General features: G+C 43.9%; 1 protein-coding gene across 2 annotated transcripts; it reads left to right on the forward strand.

The window, feature by feature from the left end:
• The first annotated feature begins 10,326 nt into the window (after window positions 1–10,326).
• On the forward strand, window positions 10,327–17,200 carry LOC128661150 (histone-lysine N-methyltransferase 2D-like). Of its 2 annotated transcripts, none has more exons than XM_053715351.1 (2): window positions 10,327–11,943; window positions 14,443–17,200. In XM_053715351.1, the coding sequence occupies exon 1, from the start codon at window positions 10,327–10,329 to the stop codon at window positions 11,527–11,529; it is 1,203 nt and encodes a 400-aa protein (XP_053571326.1). In that variant the 3' UTR covers window positions 11,530–11,943; window positions 14,443–17,200. The 2 variants fall into 2 exon arrangements, with proteins under 2 accessions (XP_053571326.1, XP_053571327.1); XM_053715352.1 differs by having other exon boundaries at window positions 15,392–17,200.
• Window positions 17,201–19,796: the final 2,596 nt, after the last annotated feature.

The following is a 19,796-nucleotide window of genomic DNA, read 5'->3' on the forward strand; positions in this document are numbered from 1 at the left end:
GGAATCAGCCAATTAGAATCAAGTTCAATCCGATTGGCTGATCCAATCAGCCAATCAGATTGAGCTTGCATTCTATTGGCTGTTCCGATCAGCCAATAGAATGCGAGCTCAATCTGATTGGCTGATCGGATCAGCCAATCGGATTGAACTTTATTCTGATTGGCTGATTCCATCAGCCAATCAGAATTTTCCTACCTTAATTCAGATTGGCTGATAGAATCCTATCAGCCAATCGGAATTCGAGGGACGCCATCTTGTATGACGTCCCTTAAAGGAGCCTTCATTCGTCGGTAGTCCGTCGGGCCAGCAGGATGTTCCGCGTCGGAGGTCTGCAAGATGGAGCCGTTCCTCATCGGATGAAGATAGAAGATGCCGCTTGGATCAAGATGGTTGCCGGTCCGGATCGCCTCTTCTTCCCGGATAGGATGAAGACTTTGGAGCCTCTTCTGGACCTCTTCAGCCGCAGGATTATGGATCGCCAGCCCCCGCTTGGGCTTGGATGAAGATTCCGGAGCCAGGACGGATCGGTGTGATACCCGGCGAGGTGAAGATAAGGTAGGAAGATCTTCAGGGGCTTAGTGTTAGGTTTATTTAAGGGGGGTTTGGGATAGATTAGGAGTATGTGGGTGGTGGGTTGTAATGTTGGGGGGGGGTATTGTATGTGTTTTTTTTACAGGCAAAAGAGCTGAATTCTTTGGGGCATGCCCCGGAAAGGGCCCTGTTCAGGGCTGGTAAGGTAAAAGAGCTTTGAACTTTTTTAATTTAGAATAGGGTAGGGCATTTTTTTATTTTGGGGGGCTTTGTTATTTTATTAGGGGGTTTAGAGTAGGTGTAATTAGTTTAAAATTGTTGTAATATTTTTCTAATGTTTGTAAATATTTTTTATTTTTTGTAACTTAGTTCTTTTTTATTTTTTGTACTTTAGTTAGTTTATTTAATTGTATTTATTTGTAGATATTGTATTTAATTAATTTATTGATAGTGTAGTGTTAGGTTTAATTGTAGATAATTGTAGGTATTTTATTTAATTAATTTATTGATCGTGTAGTGTTAGGTTTAATTGTAACTTAGGTTAGGATTTATTTTACAGGTAATTTTGTAATTATTTTAACTATTTTAGCTATTAAATAGTTCTTAACTATTTAATAGCTATTGTACCTGGTTAAAATAAATACAAAGTTACCTGTAAAATAAATATAAATCCTAAAATAGCTATAATATAATTATAATTTATATTGTAGCTATATTAGGGTTTATTTTACAGGTAAGTATTTAGCTTTAAATAGGAATAATTTATTTAATAAGAGTTAATTTATTTCGTTAGATTTAAATTATATTTAAGTTAGGGGGGTGTTAGTGTTAGGGTTAGACTTAGCTTTAGGGGTTAATCCATTTATTACAGTAGCGGCGAGAATCGGTCGGCAGATTAGGGGTTAATAATTGAAGTTAGGTGTCGGCGATGTTAGGGAGGGCAGATTAGGGGTTAATACTATTTATTATAGGGTTATTGAGGCGGTAGTGAGGCGGATTAGGGGTTAATAATTTTATTATAGTAGTGGTGCGGTCCGCTCGGCAGATTAGGGGTTAATAAGTGTAGGCAGGTGGAGGTGACATTGTGGGGGGCAGATTAGGGGTTAATTAATATAATATAGGGGTCGGCGGTGTTAGGGGCAGCAGATTAGGGGTACATAGGGATAATTTAAGTAGCTGCAGTTTACGGAGCGGCAGATTAGGGGTTAAAAAAAATATGCAGGTGTCAGTGATAGCGGGGGCAGCAGATTAGAGGTTAATAAGTGTAAGGTTAGGGGTGTGTAGACTCGGGGTACATGTTAGGGTGTTAGGTGCAGACGTAGGAAGTGTTTCCACATAGAAAACAATGGGGCTGCGTTAGGAGCTGAACGCGGCTTTTTTGCAGGTGTTAGGTTTTTTTTCAGCTCAAACAGCCCCATTGTTTTCTATGGGGGAATCGTGCACAAGCACGTTTTTTAAGCTGGCCGCGTCCGTAAGCACCGCTGGTATCGAGAGTTGCAGTGGCATTAAATTATGCTCTACGCTCCCTTTTTGGAGCCTAACGCACTGAAAACCCAGCCATTCTGTGAATTGGCCTAGACCCACTACCTTAAGGTCTCTCCAGCGATTTTTGGGTTTCACTAATTTTTATCGTAAGTTTATCCAGAATTTTTCTATGAAAGTGAAACCACTTACATCACTAACAAAGAAAAATACAAAATTCTACTGGACTTCAGAAGCAGAACAATCGTTCAATTATTTGAAAATCTGTTTCACCACTGCTCCTATACTAAGTTTACCAGACCATTCTTGTCAATTTATTGTGGAGGTAGATGCCTCTGACACTGGCATAGGAGCAGTCCTATCTCAAAGAATCAATGACAAACATAATACCCATTGCGTAGCCTATTTTTCAAGAACCTTATTACCAGCTGAGGCACATTACTCCGTAGGCGATAAAGAGCTTTTAGCAGTAAAATGTGCTTTAGAAGTCTGGAGACATATTCTAGAGGGAGTTGACAAACCGTTTTTAATATTCACTGACCACAAAAACCTTCAATACTTGAAACAAAATAAAACTCTATCATCCCGCCAAGTAAGATGGTCCTTGTTTCTTGATAGATTTAATTTTCAAATAACTTATAGACCAGGTAAACTTAATAGTAAGGCAGATGCACTATCCCGACAATATGATGACAAACCACTAGGTGACTGTTGTTCACAAATTATACCTAGTTACAAAATTATAGCAGCTTTGAGTTCTTTAGAGATTGACATCCTTACAGCTTTGACAACTGATGATATACCCACACATACTGAGTTGATAAAGGAACCAACTGGCTTGTATACTTTGCATAACAGATTATATGTTCCTCAGACTCTTAGACAGAGACTCCTTAACCATTACCATGATATACCAATATCTGGCCATCAAGGGATCTTTAAGACAAAAGAACTCTTACAGCGAGATTTTTGGTGGCCCCACATGGGGAAGACTATTCAGAAATATATAACCACTTGTGACGTCTGCGCTAGATACAAAACAGAGAAAAAGAAACCGATTGGTTATCTTACACCTCTATCTATTCCTGATGTTCCATGGAGTGTTATTTCTATGGATTTTATTGTGGAGCTTCCTAATTCTCAGAACCACAACACCATCATGGTGGTTGTTGACCACCTAACTAAGTTAGCTCATTTTATAGCTATGAAATCTTTACCTACTGCCACCGAAACAGCTAACGCTTTTCTTAAACATATTGTGAGATTACATGGTTTACCACATTCCATTATCACAGACCGTGTTCACTTCCAATTTTTGGAAAGATCTCTGTAAATCACTCGCCATTCATCCAAGGTTATCAACCTCCTATCATCCCCAGACAAATGGACTCACAGAGAGGGTCAATGGTATACTTGAGCAATACCTTAGATGCTATGTTTCACATCTGCAGGATGATTGGGTTGAACACCTTCCGTTAGCCAAATACTCATATAACAATTCAGTCTCTAGTTCCACTAAGATGACACCGTTTTATGCCACTTACGGATATCATCCACAATCTAGTAGAGTTACCCAAACCATCAGTAAAACTCTTTCCGTTACTTCCTATCTCACCAATATACAAAATAGTCTGAAACTGTTAAAAGAACATCTACAGAAGGCTAAGACTGATCAAAAATATTACAATGCTACACGTAGACCAAGTCCTGATTACAAATTGGGTGATCAGTTTTGGCTTTCCACAAAGCATCTGAAACTCTCTATACCATCTAGGAAGTTGGACAGTCAGTTTGTCGGACCTTTTCCGATCTCACGTATTCTCAATCCCTCAACTGTTGTTTTGAATCTTCCACCTAAATATGGCTTACATCCGTCATTTCATGTGTCGCTTTTGAAGCCTTACAGGACTAGCAATGAGTTCACTCGTAGGAAGGTTCCTCCACCTCCCGTGGTTCTAGACGATCATGAGGAATACGAAGTTGAATGTATACTCGACTCGAGGATATTACGCAGGAGATTGGAGTACCTAGTCCGCTGGAAGGGCTATGGTCCGGAGGAGGACTCTTGGGTTCCTCATTCTCAGGTACATGCCCCTCTGAGGGTGGCTGCGTTCCACAGGCGCTATCCCCATAAGCCTTCTCTGGTATCCTCGGAGTTGATGCCTTGAGGGGGGGATCTGTAATGTCCCTTTAACTGAGCTCCACTCCTTTAGCCTTCATAACCTCACTTCCCTTTCTGCACTTTGCTTGATTATTTTGTGTTAATTGAGTACTGCTCTTGCTACTCAGTTTCTACGTGTCAAGTCTTATAATCCTGTGATCTGATTACCCTTTTTGTTACCTATTTGGAAGCCTTGTGTCCAATTGGCACTCTTTGTCTGCATTTGCCTATTCGTAGCATTCAACTACTGTTTGTACCTCTCTCTACGGACATCCTTCTGCCTAGTGGATCCGGATCTACCTCTCTGGCGTATCCATCCGCCTGATCCACGCTGAGGATCTCACACGCCGAGGATTACTCTCGCAACTCCTTCCTGCATGCTCAGTTACTTCTGCTCAGGATCTCATCTCCAGAACCGTCAACAACTTACCTGATACCTCCACACTTGTTTCTGGTCACGCAAGTACTCTGTTTCCTTTACCATGATTGGAATATATTTAACTTTACTTAGTGTGTAATACGCTTGACTGTTTATTCATTTTACCGCATTCAGCTGCATTATTCATCCGTGCTTACTTACCTGCCTGAGCCTCTCATTTCCTGCTTGAGCTGTTTATTTCAATTGCTGATCCTCAATTTAGCACTAACCATTGCTTGTATATACTAACCTGCTTATCCTCCACTATTGAGCAGACATGAGCTTACTCTCCTCTCAAACGTAATATAACTTATATTTGTCTCTACCTTATATATATATATTCAACCATTTATATATACCGGTGTGTATATATATATATATATCCTATTGCTGGATCTTTATTACTGTATCAACTGCTGTATATTGTTGACCCACTTGTTCAGGTTCATAACATTTGGTCTCCAGTTTTACAGCTACACACAATCTGTTTATCAGTTTATGTTATTTGTAAACAAATTATCACACCTTTGCACCCCTGCACTCTCTCCTTCGTTAATTTTCACATCAGCGACTGCTTATCTGGCATTTCCTCCTGGATGGCCTCTCACCACCTAAAAATAAACATGTCCAAGACTGACCTACTTCTAATCCCCACCTCTAACTCTACTACAGTTTCTAATTTTTCTATCACTGTTGGCGGCACCAGTATCTCCCCATCACCCCAAGTCTGCTGCCTCAGAGTCACACTTGATTTAAATTTGTCCTTCATTCCCCACATCCAATTGCTCTCTTCATCCTGCTGCAACCACTTACGCAATATCTCCAAAATTCGTTTGTTTCTGAGTGATGAAACTACTAAACTGCTAATCCATTCCCTGGTAATTTCCCGACTTGACTACTGTAATAACTTGCTAACTGGCCTCCCTCTCTCCCACCTCTCTCCCCTTCAATCCATCCTAAATGCATCTGCCAGGCTAATCCACCTCTCTTGATGCTTAGTTTCTGCTGCACCTCTCTGTGAGTCCATTCACTGGCTCATCATTCACAGCAGAATTAAATTCAAAATTCTCACCCTGACCTACAAAGCCCTCACCAATGCTGCCCCACCCTACCTGTCCTCACTTATCAACAAATATACTCCAGCCCGCCCCCTAAGATCCAACAATGACCTGCTCCTTGCGTCCTCTACCATCACCTCCTCTCATGCTAGACTACAGGACTTCTCTTGTGCGGCACCAACCCTCTGGAACGCACTTCCTCAAGCTGTCAGACTCTTCCCTAACCTCTCCTACTTTAAACGTTACCTAAAGACCTTTTTGTTCAGGGAAGCTTATCACCCGACTCATTAACAAATGAACTTCACTAACCTAACAGTTGCCCTCATCTATCTCCTCACTAATATCATTCTCACCTTTGCAGTCCCCTCCTCCTGTTTCCCATCCTCCTACCCATCTAGATTGTAAGTTCCCATGGGAATAGGGCCCTCAATTTCCTCTGTATTTATGTGTAAAATGTATTTTATTGTATTGTTTCTCCGTTGTACTTTTATCCTTGTACCCATGGGCAGCCCTGCGGAATCTGTTGGCGCTTTATAAATAAAGAATAATAATAATAATAATACCCCTTGCTAATGCATTAAAGGATTACTTTCTGTTATAATTTTTAAGCTAAACAACTAACATATTAAAGTTAATAAACATTAATTAAAACCTACTTTTCTCCAAAACGAAGTTTCATAACGTTCTAAAAGTTATATCTTTTATTCGCCGATGATGTCACGTTATCCTGCCCACTATTTTCAGCACTGCATGTTCAAAATACTTAAACCAATAACTTTGTGTTTAAAACGCCATTTTGTAACCTAGGTATTGTAAACGGATTGGTACAGAGCAAAGGATACCCACGGAGTGGGTTTGGAAAACAATTAAATTTGCAGACAAGATTTCTGATATACGGTAGAGATATGTTAATGAAATGCTATTGATAAAATCGTATTTGGGGTAGTTAGTTAGTAACAGGCATAGAAAATATTTACTTACAGTGGCCCTTTAATAGAGGAGACAATAAATTAGCCAAAGGCCTAGGTTTCTCTGAAAGAGTGATGAACTAAACAAATGTTCTATTAAGCATACAAATGTACAGAATTTTCCTTTTCACATTAAAAACTGTTAACGTTGCAGCAAAACCATTTTAATTAATACAGGGAATAAAAGGAAATGCATGGTTGTGGACACCTGATTTATGAAGGTTTATTGTTCACTTGGGTTGATAAGGACAACATGAAAACACAAAGAAGATTTATTCAAGAGAGGAGCATCCATTTAATACCACTCTAAGGATTGTTTCCTTCATTCTAATAAAGTTATTATTTTACTAACAAACCGATTTCCACAAGAAATGAAAGCTACCCCCTTTTGCGGGGGTTAAACACAATGATATGCAAGCAATACTACAACAGTAAAATACATTTTTGCACTATATCCCTTTAACCCCTTGACTGTGACGTACCATGTACATCGCTGGTCGTTCAGGTATTTCTTGCTAACAACAGAGCGTGTCGCGCCAGGAGCAGAGCCTGCGCTATTATACCCTACTTCCACCCTTCTGGTAACCAGAAATAGTGCACTATCAGTAATGCAATCTCCATTTTTCCTACTTAAACTACATAGTTACCCAACAACAACAAAAATGATGTTTTGATGTCCATTACATAATGCAAGTTGTGTATACAAAGCGAGAAGTGATCAACCAGGAACAATGGCTCAGTAGCTTGTTCTCTGACAGGTCCCCACCTGAGAGCAGCCTCTATTAGCCCAATTGTGCCTTTCTAAGGAGAACATTGATGTAGTTTATCATCAGTCAGATCCTGCCTAAAAAGGACGGTCTAACCCTGACGTACTAGGCTAGAGTCATAATACAAATATACACCCAGAGAGAAAAGATCAACCAGCAACCAGGAGAGCAGCCTCTTTTAGCCAAATTGTGCCTGTCACAAAGGAGAACGTTGCTGTAGTTTATCAGTCAGATCCTGCCTAAAACAGATGGTCCAGCTCTGAAGTACTAGGCTAGAGTCATATTAGAAATATACACAGGTCCCCACCTGAGAGCAGCCTCTATTAGCCCAATTGTGCCTTTCTAAGAGGAGAACATTGATGTAGTTTATCATCAGTCAGATCCTGCCTAAAAAGGACGGTCTAACCCTGACGTACTAGGCTAGAGTCATAATACAAATATACACCCAGAGAGAAAAGATCAACCAGCAACCTGGAGAGCAACTTCTTTTAGTCAAATTGTGCCTGTCACAGAGAAGAACTTTGCTGTAGTTTATCAGTCAGATCCTGCCTAAAAAGGACGGTTTAACCCTGAAGTATTAGGCTAGTCATTGTATAAATACATACACAGACAGAAACGATCAACCAAGAACCAGTGGAGCAGCCTCTTTTAGTCCAAATGTGCCTGTAACAGAGGAGAACTTTCCTGAATTATAAAGAGCGCAAGTGGTACCCAGATCCTTAGAAATGTTCTATACAGGGAGTGCAGAATTATTAGGCAAATGAGTATTTTGACCACATCATCCTCTTTATGCATGTTGTCTTACTCCAAGCTGTATAGGCTTGAAAGCCTACTACCAATTAAGCATATTAGTTGATGTGCATCTCTGTAATGAGAAGGGGTGTGGTCTAATGACATCAACACCCTATATCAGGTGTGCATAATTATTAGGCAACTTCCTTTCCTTTGGCAAAATGGGTAAAAAGAAGGACTTGACAGGCTCAGAAAAGTCAAAAATAGTGAGATATCTTGCAGAGGGATGCAGCACTCTTAAAATTGCAAAGCTTCTGAAGCTTGATCATCGAACAATCAAGCGTTTCATTCAAAATAGTCAACAGGGTCGCAAGAAGCGTGTGGAAAAACCAAGGCACAAAATAACTGCCCATGAACTGAGAAAAGTCAAGCGTGCAGCTGCCAAGATGCCACTTGCCACCAGTTTGGCCATATTTCAGAGCTGCAACATCACTGGAGTGCCCAAAAGCACAAAGTGTGCAATACTCAGAGACATGGCCAAGGTAAGAAAGGCTGAAAGACGACCACCACTGAACAAGACACACAAGCTGAAACGTCAAGACTGGGCCAAGAAATATCTCAAGACTGATTTTTCTAAGGTTTTATGGACTGATGAAATGAGAGTGAGTCTTGATGGGCCAGATGGATGGGCCTGTGGCTGGATTGGTAAAGGGCAGAGAGCTCCAGTCCGACTCAGACGCCAGCAAGGTGGAGGTGGAGTACTGGTTTGGGCTGGTATCATCAAAGATGAGCTTGTGGGGCCTTTTCGGGTTGAGGATGGAGTCAAGCTCAACTCCCAGTCCTACTGCCAGTTTCTGGAAGACACCTTCTTCAAGCAGTGGTACAGGAAGAAGTCTGCATCCTTCAAGAAAAACATGATTTTCATGTAGGACAATGCTCCATCACACGCGTCCAAGTACTCCACAGCGTGGCTGGCAAGAAAGGGTATAAAAGAAGAAAATCTAATGACATGGCCTCCTTGTTCACCTGATCTGAACCCCATTGAGAACCTGTGGTCCATCATCAAATGTGAGATTTACAAGGAGGGAAAACAGTACACCTCTCTGAACAGTGTCTGGGAGGCTGTGGTTGCTGCTGCACGCAATGTTGATGGTGAACAGATCAAAACACTGACAGAATCCATGGATGGCAGGCTTTTGAGTGTCCTTGCAAAGAAAGGTGGCTATATTGGTCACTGATTTGTTTTTGTTTTGTTTTTGAATGTCAGAAATGTATATTTGTGAATGTTGAGATGTTATATTGGTTTCACTGGTAAAAATAAATAATTGAAATGGGTATATATTTGTTTTTTGTTAAGTTGCCTAATAATTATGCACAGTAATAGTCACCTGCACACACAGATATCCCCCTAAAATAGCTATAACTAAAAACAAACTAAAAACTACTTCCAAAACTATTCAGCTTTGATATTAATGAGTTTTTTGGGTTCATTGAGAACATGGTTGTTGTTCAATAATAAAATTAATCCTCAAAAATACAACTTGCCTAATAATTCTGCACTCCCTGTATACTAAAGTGTTACAAATACACAATTGTGCTAACAAAACACATTTTAGTGATTTTAAAATGTTGCTAATTAAAGAAGTTTTTTTAAAAGGCCATGGAAGTAATGTAATAAATTAAAAAAACAAACAAAAAAAAAACCAACATTTTTTTACAGTTCATAACCCCTGCAAAGGGGTTACTATATTGTCAAAGTTATAGCACTCCAGTTGAGGGTACAGCTGAGTACATATGAATCAGGCATACATGGGTATGCTCCAATCACAAGCCATTAACTCCATTAGCAGAATGGGGGTGGTCCGTAGTAAAAGTGGGGAATTTGATGATAAATTAAATGCATTACCAATCTAGAGCACTTTATTTTTACACTACAATGTTGCTTTTTAACAAAGTTTTGTTTTTCCAAAATATTAAATACAAATGCAGTGTAGGGCTTAGTATAAGCCTGGAGCAGTCTAAGGGTTAAGGCTGTAGGAGAGTGGGTTAGAAGAGAGAGGGAAGGTGCTGGGTGCAACATTGTTGCAATTTAGGGTAGGCCCCTCCTTACCAGTAGATAAGCCAAGTTCTCCCTTGCAACTTCCTCTTCTTCTCCGGATCCTGGCTGAAGCAGTTTTTTCTTAGCAGTTCTGTCATCACCAGTGCAGCTATGCATCGTTCCAGGCGTTCTACTCTGCCTCCCAGACGTTACCAGTCGGAACAGGAACCTCCTGCACCTGCAATAAGTTTTCAATCTATTTCTGAGGATGATTTAGATATCATTCCCCCAACTCAATATACTACTGTTGTGTCAGCCCAGGTTCATAATGTGGAAGAGCAGGGACCTATTGATATTGAGTTAGCTCAGGAATCCCCCAGACCTCAAGCATTGCAGACCCAGCAGGCTAATTTACCTCTTGATAGTGTACAGGCCTCATTTTTAAGTGCTGTACCCCCTGCTGCTATGTCAGCAGTTTCTGACCTATTGAAAAACATAATATCCGCTATGGCTGCAGCCTCCCCAGGGCCCAGTGTCACACCAGCTGTTTTCCCTCCTGATCCTTCTAGTCAGGATCCGGATCCTGCTTTAACTACCCCCAGCAGGCATCGCCCTTTCACACCTCTCATTGAGGCACCACACGTGGCAACACGCGGTCCCCAGCCCGGCCGGAACATGGCCCCTCAGCCCTCAACACCCGGACTTGCCCCTGGTCGCACCATACCCGAGGCCCATGCCATCTCAGGGCCTATGCTGCTCCCCTCGGGGCCTAGCGATCTCCTTCGCCAGCCGCGTGGTCCGGGTCCGACTTCCGGTGTCAACGCCATGTTAGTGACGTCACCGGAAGCGGACATCGGCACTTCCGGCTTGGCAGATTCCCGCGCGGTCACAAGGACATCGGCTCCCGGGGCAACGCCACTTGCAGGTGAGCACCGAGAGCCGTCCTTGGCCGTTGGCGGGTTATCAGTGGGGGGTCGGAGGGGCATTAGCAGCGCAAGCAAACTGCGCAAGCGAACGGCACATTTGAATGTTAATCCTCAGGGGCATCAAAGGGGTCGCTCCATCATAAGAGGTAGTACCAGGCAGATAGCCAGTGATAGGGGTAGGGGGACACGCAGAGTTAACCCTTCCAGGGCAATGAGGCCATTACAGTTTATACAAATGGGAGATAACGCAAATGCCGTTCAGCAGGCCGCTCCCGATATTATTAACCCACACAGGGCTGATAGTGGTTTAGTGCAAGCGGCCGCTCAGCCGCATGATATTGTGTCTAATAATAGCCTGCATGTGAATCAAGGCAATGTTCAAAGTATGCATGTTAATCAAAACATTGAGCATCATTTACCATCCAGGGCGCTCATGCACACTCATTAAACCATGCACAATCAATAAGCCAGGCATGCCATAACCCTATTGTAGACCAGCAGGGTGTGAATGCTCAGACATCTGCGAATGGACAGTCAGTGAGTCAGGGATTTCATACACCACTTCATATAGCTCATCCACCCCTTGCTACTGATAATCCAGACACATCCATTGGGCAAAGTGCTCGCCAAATTCTTTCTCTTTTGCAGGGGGCAATTGGATCACAAAGTGCAGCAAAAACACGGACCAACACTGCCACAGTCATGAGTGGGGCGGATGCAGGAGTACCAGGCAGCATTACAGCAGGAGCAGCAGCCACCACTTCCACTGCACAGCAAGGGTCTTCAGGACTCGCCCTCCAAAACCAGCCAGCAGGCCAGCCCGTTTCCAGCATGGGTCAGGGACCTCCTGCCATTAGTCACGGTGAGAATGCTTTATTTACACACAATGACCTTTCTTCCTCTGACTCATCCTCTTCTGACTCAGGGTCTGAGACTGACTCTTCCTTGGGTTTACAAGGGGCAGGTCAGAAGAAAATGTTTAGAATGATTAAGAAAATTTTAAAGAGGGGGGTCAAGCCAGATACTAAGCAGGATAGCGCCAGTAACCCCGCCCCGCAAAACCCATCTACAGAGGTGCCAGCTGAACCTCTCCCTACCAGGGCCATCTCCGAAAGGCGAGCAGCCCTTTACGGGGACGCAAGCCCAGGAAAAATATACTCATTGCATAGACACCTGCGCAAAAAGGTGGTCAGTAGAATCCACCGTGGAAAATATGTTAATATATTTGACCTTTCGGTGGAGGCGTATAGGCAGAGAGAGAAGAGCGCTGAGGGAACAGGGCCTAAAAAATTTAAACGCCCAGACACTTTTGATGAGTGGCTCCAGTGCTTCAGGGTTTTTTCCTCCTGTTATATCGAAAAGTACCCCTCCCAGAGTTTGCCTATCCTAAAATACACGGACACTATTCACTGGATTCAGCGTAATCACAGTGAAGGTGTGTGGAGGGAATATGATGCTGAGTTCAGGAGGAAAATGGCAGGAAATCCTTCCCTGACATTTGACTCTACTGATAACCAGTTGTGGCAGCGAATGGACCCAAAAGGGGGTGCACCCGCTGCTGCAACTTCAACTCAGCAATCAGCGCAGCAGTCCTTTCGCAATACCAGAAGCAGGAAACGGGGGGGAACCTGCTGGCCCTTCCAGGACAAAAAATGCGACAAGGGTAGTGCATGCACCTTCAGACATGTCTGCAGGTACTGCTCTGGTCCACACCCTGGCAGTGACTGCATCAAGCGAAGGGACCAGGCCAATAAGCCCCCTTCAGCAAACTTGGGCCAGAAAGGCGGAAACGCCAATTAATGTACATGCCATGGCACCATGGTTGTGGGCTTACCCAGACCAGGCGGCGGCACGTATGTTATGGGAGGGTTTTTCATTTGGTTTTCATATCCCCACATTTAGGCAAATCAAGGGTAAGAGATTTAATAGGAACCTTATTTCAGCATACCAACACCCCCAAGTAGTGAGGGATAAAATTAATAAAGAAGTGACTTTAGGGCGAATGGCGGGCCCCTTTGCTGCCCCACCTTTACCTGATTTGGTCATTTCCCCGTTGGGGGTGGTTCCCAAGAAAGAGCCAGGGAAGTTTCGCCTCATTCAGCACCTGTCGTACCCAAAAGGTAGCTCAGTCAATGATGCCATTGACCCCCAACTCAGCTCGGTGCGCTATCAATCCTTTGATAGCGCACTAGACCTGGTCAGGAGGGCGGGTCATGGTGCTCTATTGGCGAAACTAGACATTGAGTCGGCATTTAGGCTTCTTCCACTCCACCCCTCAGTTTTCCATCTAATGGGTTGTAAGTTTGCAGGTGTGTACTACGTGGATCGCTGCCTGCCCATGGGCTGCTCTTTGTCATGCGCCTTGTTTGAAGCGTTCAGTAGTTTCCTTCATTGGGTCGTAGCTTCAGAAGTGGGCAGCGATCCCATAGCACACTACCTGGACGATTTTCTCATTGTAGGGAGGGCAGGCTCCGATGATTGTTTATCCACAATGAACATCATGCGCAGCGTCATGAGACATTTCGGGGTGCCCCTAGCAGAGGACAAAACGCAAGGCCCCGCGTCCTGTTTAGTCTTCCTGGGAATCGAAATCGACACCCAGGCTCGGCTCTGTAGGTTGCCACCTGATAAAGTTCAGGGCATGCTTGAGGCGGTCAGAGCGGCAGTCTCTAATGCAGTTATTTCCCTGAAACAGTTACAATCCCTGTTAGGTTTGCTTAATTTCGCTTGCAGAGTTATCCCCATGGGTCGGGTTTTTAACCGTAGACTGGAAAGACAGCTTAGTGGTAGGTCAAACCCGAAATCAAAGATAACCCTAGGGAGTGAATTGCTGGCTGACCTGGTAGTCTGGGAACAGTTTCTCACGCGATTTAACGGGATTCGGGTCTGGCGTACCCCTCCCATGTCTAGCCAGTTACTGCACCTTTTCACTGACGCAGCTGGATCGCACGGTTACGGGGCCTATTTCCAGGGAGAGTGGAGCGCGGAGCCCTGGCCGGAGTCCTGGGCCCCGGCGGGCCTTACTCGAAACCTGACTCTCCTGGAGCTATTCCCCGTGGTCTTGGCGGTCGAGCTGTGGGGTGGGAAGTTGTCGAACGGGACTGTTGTGTTCTGGACAGACAACATCAGTGTGGTCTTTGCGATCAATAACTTGTCAGCCACCTCAGCAAAGGTCATTACCTTGCTGCGCCACCTGGTGTTGCGCTGTCTGGACCTTAACATCCAGTTCCAGGCCCGTCATGTCCCGGGCGTCGACAATGTTGTAGCTGACGCCCTGTCACGATTCGAATGGGCGACATTTCGCAAGTTAGCCCCCACAGCTGCAGCCGTGGGCTTACGCTGTCCTGATTTCCTTTGGCAGCTCGTCCTTCCTGGATAGCCTTACTGCCGTTGGTCCGCTCCTCCTTAGCACCATCCACTTGGCACGCCTATGCCCGCATGTGGTCTGAATGGGACAATTTCTGTGCGTCCAGGGGAGCCGACGCTGCTCAGGGGTCTAGGGACAACTTACATGATTGGCTGGTGAGTTTGCATGCCTCTGGGGCCCGTCAGGGGGCAATACAATCCAAATTGGCCGCCCTCTCATTTTTCTATAGGGCATTAGCCATTCCTGACCCAACCAATTCCTTTTTTATTAGGCAGGTGATCAAGGGTTGGGGCAGATCGCAGCAGCGGAAAATAGACACGCGCGAACCCATCACCCGCGACCGCCTGGAGCGTTTGCTCTTGGCGCTCGACGTGGTCTGTAGATCAGATTTTGAAGCCCTACTCTTCAAAACTGCGTTTAATCTGGCCTTTGCCGCCGCTCTTAGAGTTAGTGAGGTAGTAGCACCCTCCAAGCAGGCGTCTGGGGCAGGTATACAATTGCAACATGTTAGAGCTGCCCCTGATTCCTTACTTCTTTTTCTGCCGCGATCAAAGACAGATCAGGAAGGTAAGGGAACCTGGATCCCCGTTCACCCTCAGGTGAACAGCGCATGCTGCCCGGTTAACTGCGTTAATCTTTACCTGGCTCAAAGGCCGCCTGGCCCGGGGCAATTCCTGGTCCATGCGGACGGCAGATCCCTTTCCAAATTTCAGTTCGGTAGGGTCCTAAAATTGGCGGCAGTCCAGGCGGGGCTGGACGCTAGCAGACTGGCCCCGCACTCTTTTCGCATAGGGGCCGCGACTAACGCTGCGCAAGCGGGCTCCTCGTGCGAGGACATAAAACGTATTGGGCGTTGGCGGTCCAATTGTTTCAGAACCTATGTCCGTCCAATTGTTTAATGTTTAGATGTTAATTCAGGATACTAAAATGTTTGTCTCCACAGGCACTACCCCCGGGGTGAAGCGAATCTGGATTGTGGGCCACTCCTTTGTCCACTGGGCCTCCCTACGCTGTGCGTCCCTCCCATTTGGCCAATCCCTAGGTCTCCCTTCCAACAAGGCATCCGTTAGGTGGTTGGGTGATAGGGGGATGTGCTGGCCCCAATTAGCAGGAACCATATCTGGGGCCCTGGTACGCTGGGGGAAGCCTCACATTATTATTCTTCACCTAGGGGGTAACGATGTGGGGGCCATACCAGTTTTACAGTTGATTAAGGTTATGCAGGCAGACATTGGGTGGCTAAGAGTACGCATCCCGGGGGTCATGATAGGGTGGTCCCATATAATACCCCGTCTCCACTGGAGGCATATGTCGGCCCATACGGCGGCATACCGGGTTAGGAAGAAGATCAATGCGTCTGTAGCGAAAACCGTCACTGGGTCAGGTGGCTTCGTGGTACGGCACGAAGCCATTTCGGCTGATAGAACCGAGCTATATAGAAGGGATAAAGTTCACCTTTCTGATGTGGGGCTGGATTTATTCATAGGGGACATTCAGAGAGCTCTGTTACCCCTCCTGTAAATCGGGTTGTGCATTGGCGGCAAGGGTACCATTAAAATGCTTCCTTGTGGCGGGAGATCCTCGGTCCGGTTGCGCAGGAGAAGGTCGCTAGGGGTGAGTGATGGCCAGACTTCCGGGGAGGAGGGTAGGCCCTCACGTGCACGTGACGGTAACCCTCCTTCCTCCCTTTTGAGGGATGGTCACGTGATCTCTGCAACCCCTCAGCGTCATCTCCTTAGGGCAGAGACTCCTCTGCTGCTGTTCCCGTTGGGCCGGTGATCTCCTGCTGTTCTGGGTAGCTGATCTCTATGCCGCCATATATATTTTCAGTTCTATCAGTTCTATCTAGTTTGTTAGGTTAATAAAATTTTATGGCCTGTGACGGTCACAAAATTTTTCCCATAAAAAGTTTGTCTGTGGTTATTTCGCACTACATTCTCATGTACATAGTTATTTAATTAAGTTATGTTAAATCCTCTCCTCTGTGAAGAAGGATCCGGTAAGCATTTAATCCCTTAATGCAGTGTAGGGCTTAGTATAAGCCTGGAGCAGTCTAAGGGTTAAGGCTGTAGGAGAGTGGGTTAGAAGAGAGAGGGAAGGTGCTGGGTGCAACATTGTTGCAATTTAGGGTAGGCCCCTCCTTACCAGTAGATAAGCCAAGTTCTCCCTTGCAACTTCCTCTTCTTCTCCGGATCCTGGCTGAAGCAGTTTTTTCCCTCCCTCCCTTCCCCTTTTGTAATGTTTTAATGATGTTGTATTTTCGACGGCACCTTAATGGCAGGGCTATGGCTACTCACCCTAGGCCCAATAAGCCATTACTGTAGGATATGGATCTCCTCTCCCTGTTATGCGGTTTACACGGCTTGGTAACAGGGAATCCTTATCTAGGTGGAAGATCTTCTTTCACCCTGGCGGCGGGAGATCCTCGGTCCGGTTGCGCAGGAGAAGGTCGCTAGGGGTGAGTGATGGCCAGACTTCCGGGGAGGAGGGTAGGCCCTCACGTGCACGTGACGGTAACCCTCCTTCCTCCCTTTTGAGGGATGGTCACGTGATCTCTGCAACCCCTCAGCGTCATCTCCTTAGGGCAGAGACTCCTCTGCTGCTGTTCCCGTTGGGCCGGTGATCTCCTGCTGTTCTGGGTAGCTGATCTCTATGCCGCCATATATATTTTCAGTTCTATCAGTTCTATCTAGTTTGTTAGGTTAATAAAATTTTATGGCCTGTGACGGTCACAAAATTTTTCCCATAAAAAGTTTGTCTGTGGTTATTTCGCACTACATTCTCATGTACATAGTTATTTAATTAAGTTATGTTAAATCCTCTCCTCTGTGAAGAAGGATCCGGTAAGCATTTAATCCCTTATAACAAAGATACATAAATCAGACTGAACTGATCAAATAAAAGCAAGATTTATTAGGTCCTTGCTCCAAAGAGCTAACAATTTCTGTATTTCACAGGGAGCTGTAGCAAATTTCTTCACATTCCGCTGTTTGGTTGCCAAGGAATTTTAAAATATCCCTATAACCATATTTAAAGGGACAGTCTACACCAGAATTGTTATTGTTTTAAAAGATAGAAAATCCCTTTATTACCCAATCCCCAGTTTTGCATAACCAACACAGTTATATTAATATACTTTTAACCTCTGTGATTATCTTGTATCTAAGCCTCTGCAAACTGCCCCTTTATTTCAGTTATTTTGGCAGACTTGCAGTTTAGCCAATCGGTGCCTGCTCCCAGATAACTTTACGTGCACGAGCACAGTGTTATCTATATGAAATACATGAACTAACACCCTCTAGTGGTGAAAAACTGTTAAAATGCATTCTGAAAAGAGGTGGCCTTCAAGGTCTAAGAAATTAGCATATGAACCTCCTAGGTTAAGCTTTCAACTAAGAATACCATGAGAACAAAGGAAAATTGGTGATAAAAATAAAGTAAAATGACATGCTCTATCTGAATCATGAAAGTTTATTTTGGCCTAGACTGTCCCTTTAACCCTTCTTATGTGTTGTAGCCTCATTAGACCCCTCTAGCAGCCAATGAATTAACCATAAACCCTACACAGGGCTTGTTTCCATTGAGCAGTAATTTGGGTTGCGTACCGATAAATATGCTATATGTTGGAACTTGGAAGCAATATTATGTATGGTGCATTTTACCACACTATCTAGCTGACGAATATTTTTTGCATCTAATAGAAAGTATTAATAACTAGTATTTATATAGCGCCTTTCTCCCAGTGGGACTCAAAACGTTTTTTCAGCGCTCACGGAATTAAGCAAATTGGCAGCTGAATTGTAACAGTTGTTATTATTACCAAATTTAATAGTACTCATTTTATCGACCTCAGAAGGATGAAGGGCTGAGTCGGTCCTGCCAGAATTTGAACCTGTGACCTTTGGATAGGCTTTTGTAGTCAGGGAATTTTACCAACTGAGCTACCTGACTGGTATTAGAAAATGTCAAGCACTAATTTACAACAAATTTCCAATGAAAGAGCAAACTGCTAACACACTGTTGGAGGCTGTTGAAAAAAAAATTGTAATATGTAATATTTATTGTTGTCCCATGTATAGGAATAGTTGCACTTATGTTCTTATGGACAAATCAAATAAATAAAATATATGCAAGCACATAGCTACAGAATTCAAACTGGACCTATGCCTAGGGCAGCAAAAAATATTACACTTTAAGTGTAAAATGTAATTATAATAAAAAGTAGTATTTGCTTTTAGTTAACAAATATGTATTATATATAAGTGTATCTTTGTTATTGTTTCTCTTTAGGGGTGATCACAGATAAGGAGCGCAGACTTTAAATGTAAATTTTATAGTGTAAGGTCGGGTTACCATAGCAACTAACTTGTTATGGTGGGATTTTTGAAAAATACGACATCGGAAGGAAGCATTAACGTAACGTTAACTTACACCTATATGAAAAGAGCGACTGCACACTAGTGATGTCGCGAACCTAAAATTTTCGGTTCGTGAACGGTGGACTCGAACTTCCGGTATTGTTCGCGAACGCGAGAACCGCGCGAACCGCCATTGAATTCAATAGGCAGGCGAACTTTAAAACCTACAAGGACTCTTTCTGGCCACAATAGTGATGGAAAAGTTGTTTCAAGGGTACTAACACCTGGACTGTTGCATGCTGGAGGGGGATCCCTGGCAAAACTCCCATGGAAAATTACATAGTTGATGCAGAGTCTGCTTTTAAGCCATAATGGGTCTAAATCAACTAACATTCCCAAAGTGGCTGTCTCAAAACATCCCGGACAGAAGATAGATTGATAGTGATATATAGGATAGATAGATATACATAGATTGATAGTTAGATAGAATTGATAGAAGAGAAATAGATAGATTTGTTAGATATATAATTACCCTAATAAATTCTAATAATCAAACATGCGTTCTTGGACCCAACTAGCTTGTGTTAATTAGTACTTTTCTTAGCACTTTAATCCCTGTCCCCCCCCCCCCTATCGGGGGAGTTCTATATGGCCTGCCAGATTACCCTGAAAAATTATAATAATAAGACATGTGGTCTGCTACCTATTTTAACTAGATTGTGTTTTAAGTACTACCATTCTTAGCACTTTAATCTCTGTAACTCCCCCTATTTGGTGAGGTCTATACAGCCTGGATGATTACCCATACAAAATATAATAATAAGACATCTGCTCTTGGTCTGCGACCCATGGTAACTATGTTGTGTTAATTAGTAATGTCCTTCGCATTTTAATAGCTGTTACTCATACTCACCCTATTGGTGGAGGTCTATATGGCCTGCATGATTACCCTTGCAAAATATAACAACCAAACATATGCTCTGGGACCCA

This window comes from Bombina bombina, chromosome 5 (genome assembly GCF_027579735.1).
Source record: "Bombina bombina isolate aBomBom1 chromosome 5, aBomBom1.pri, whole genome shotgun sequence".
In the NCBI taxonomy this organism is placed as follows: Eukaryota; Metazoa; Chordata; class Amphibia; order Anura; family Bombinatoridae; genus Bombina; species Bombina bombina.

Excerpts from the sequence above, each read along its gene's own strand:
- LOC128661150 (XM_053715351.1), top strand. The coding sequence starts at position 10,327 with ATGCATCGTTCCAGGCGTTCTACTCTGCCTCCCAGACGTTACCAGTCG.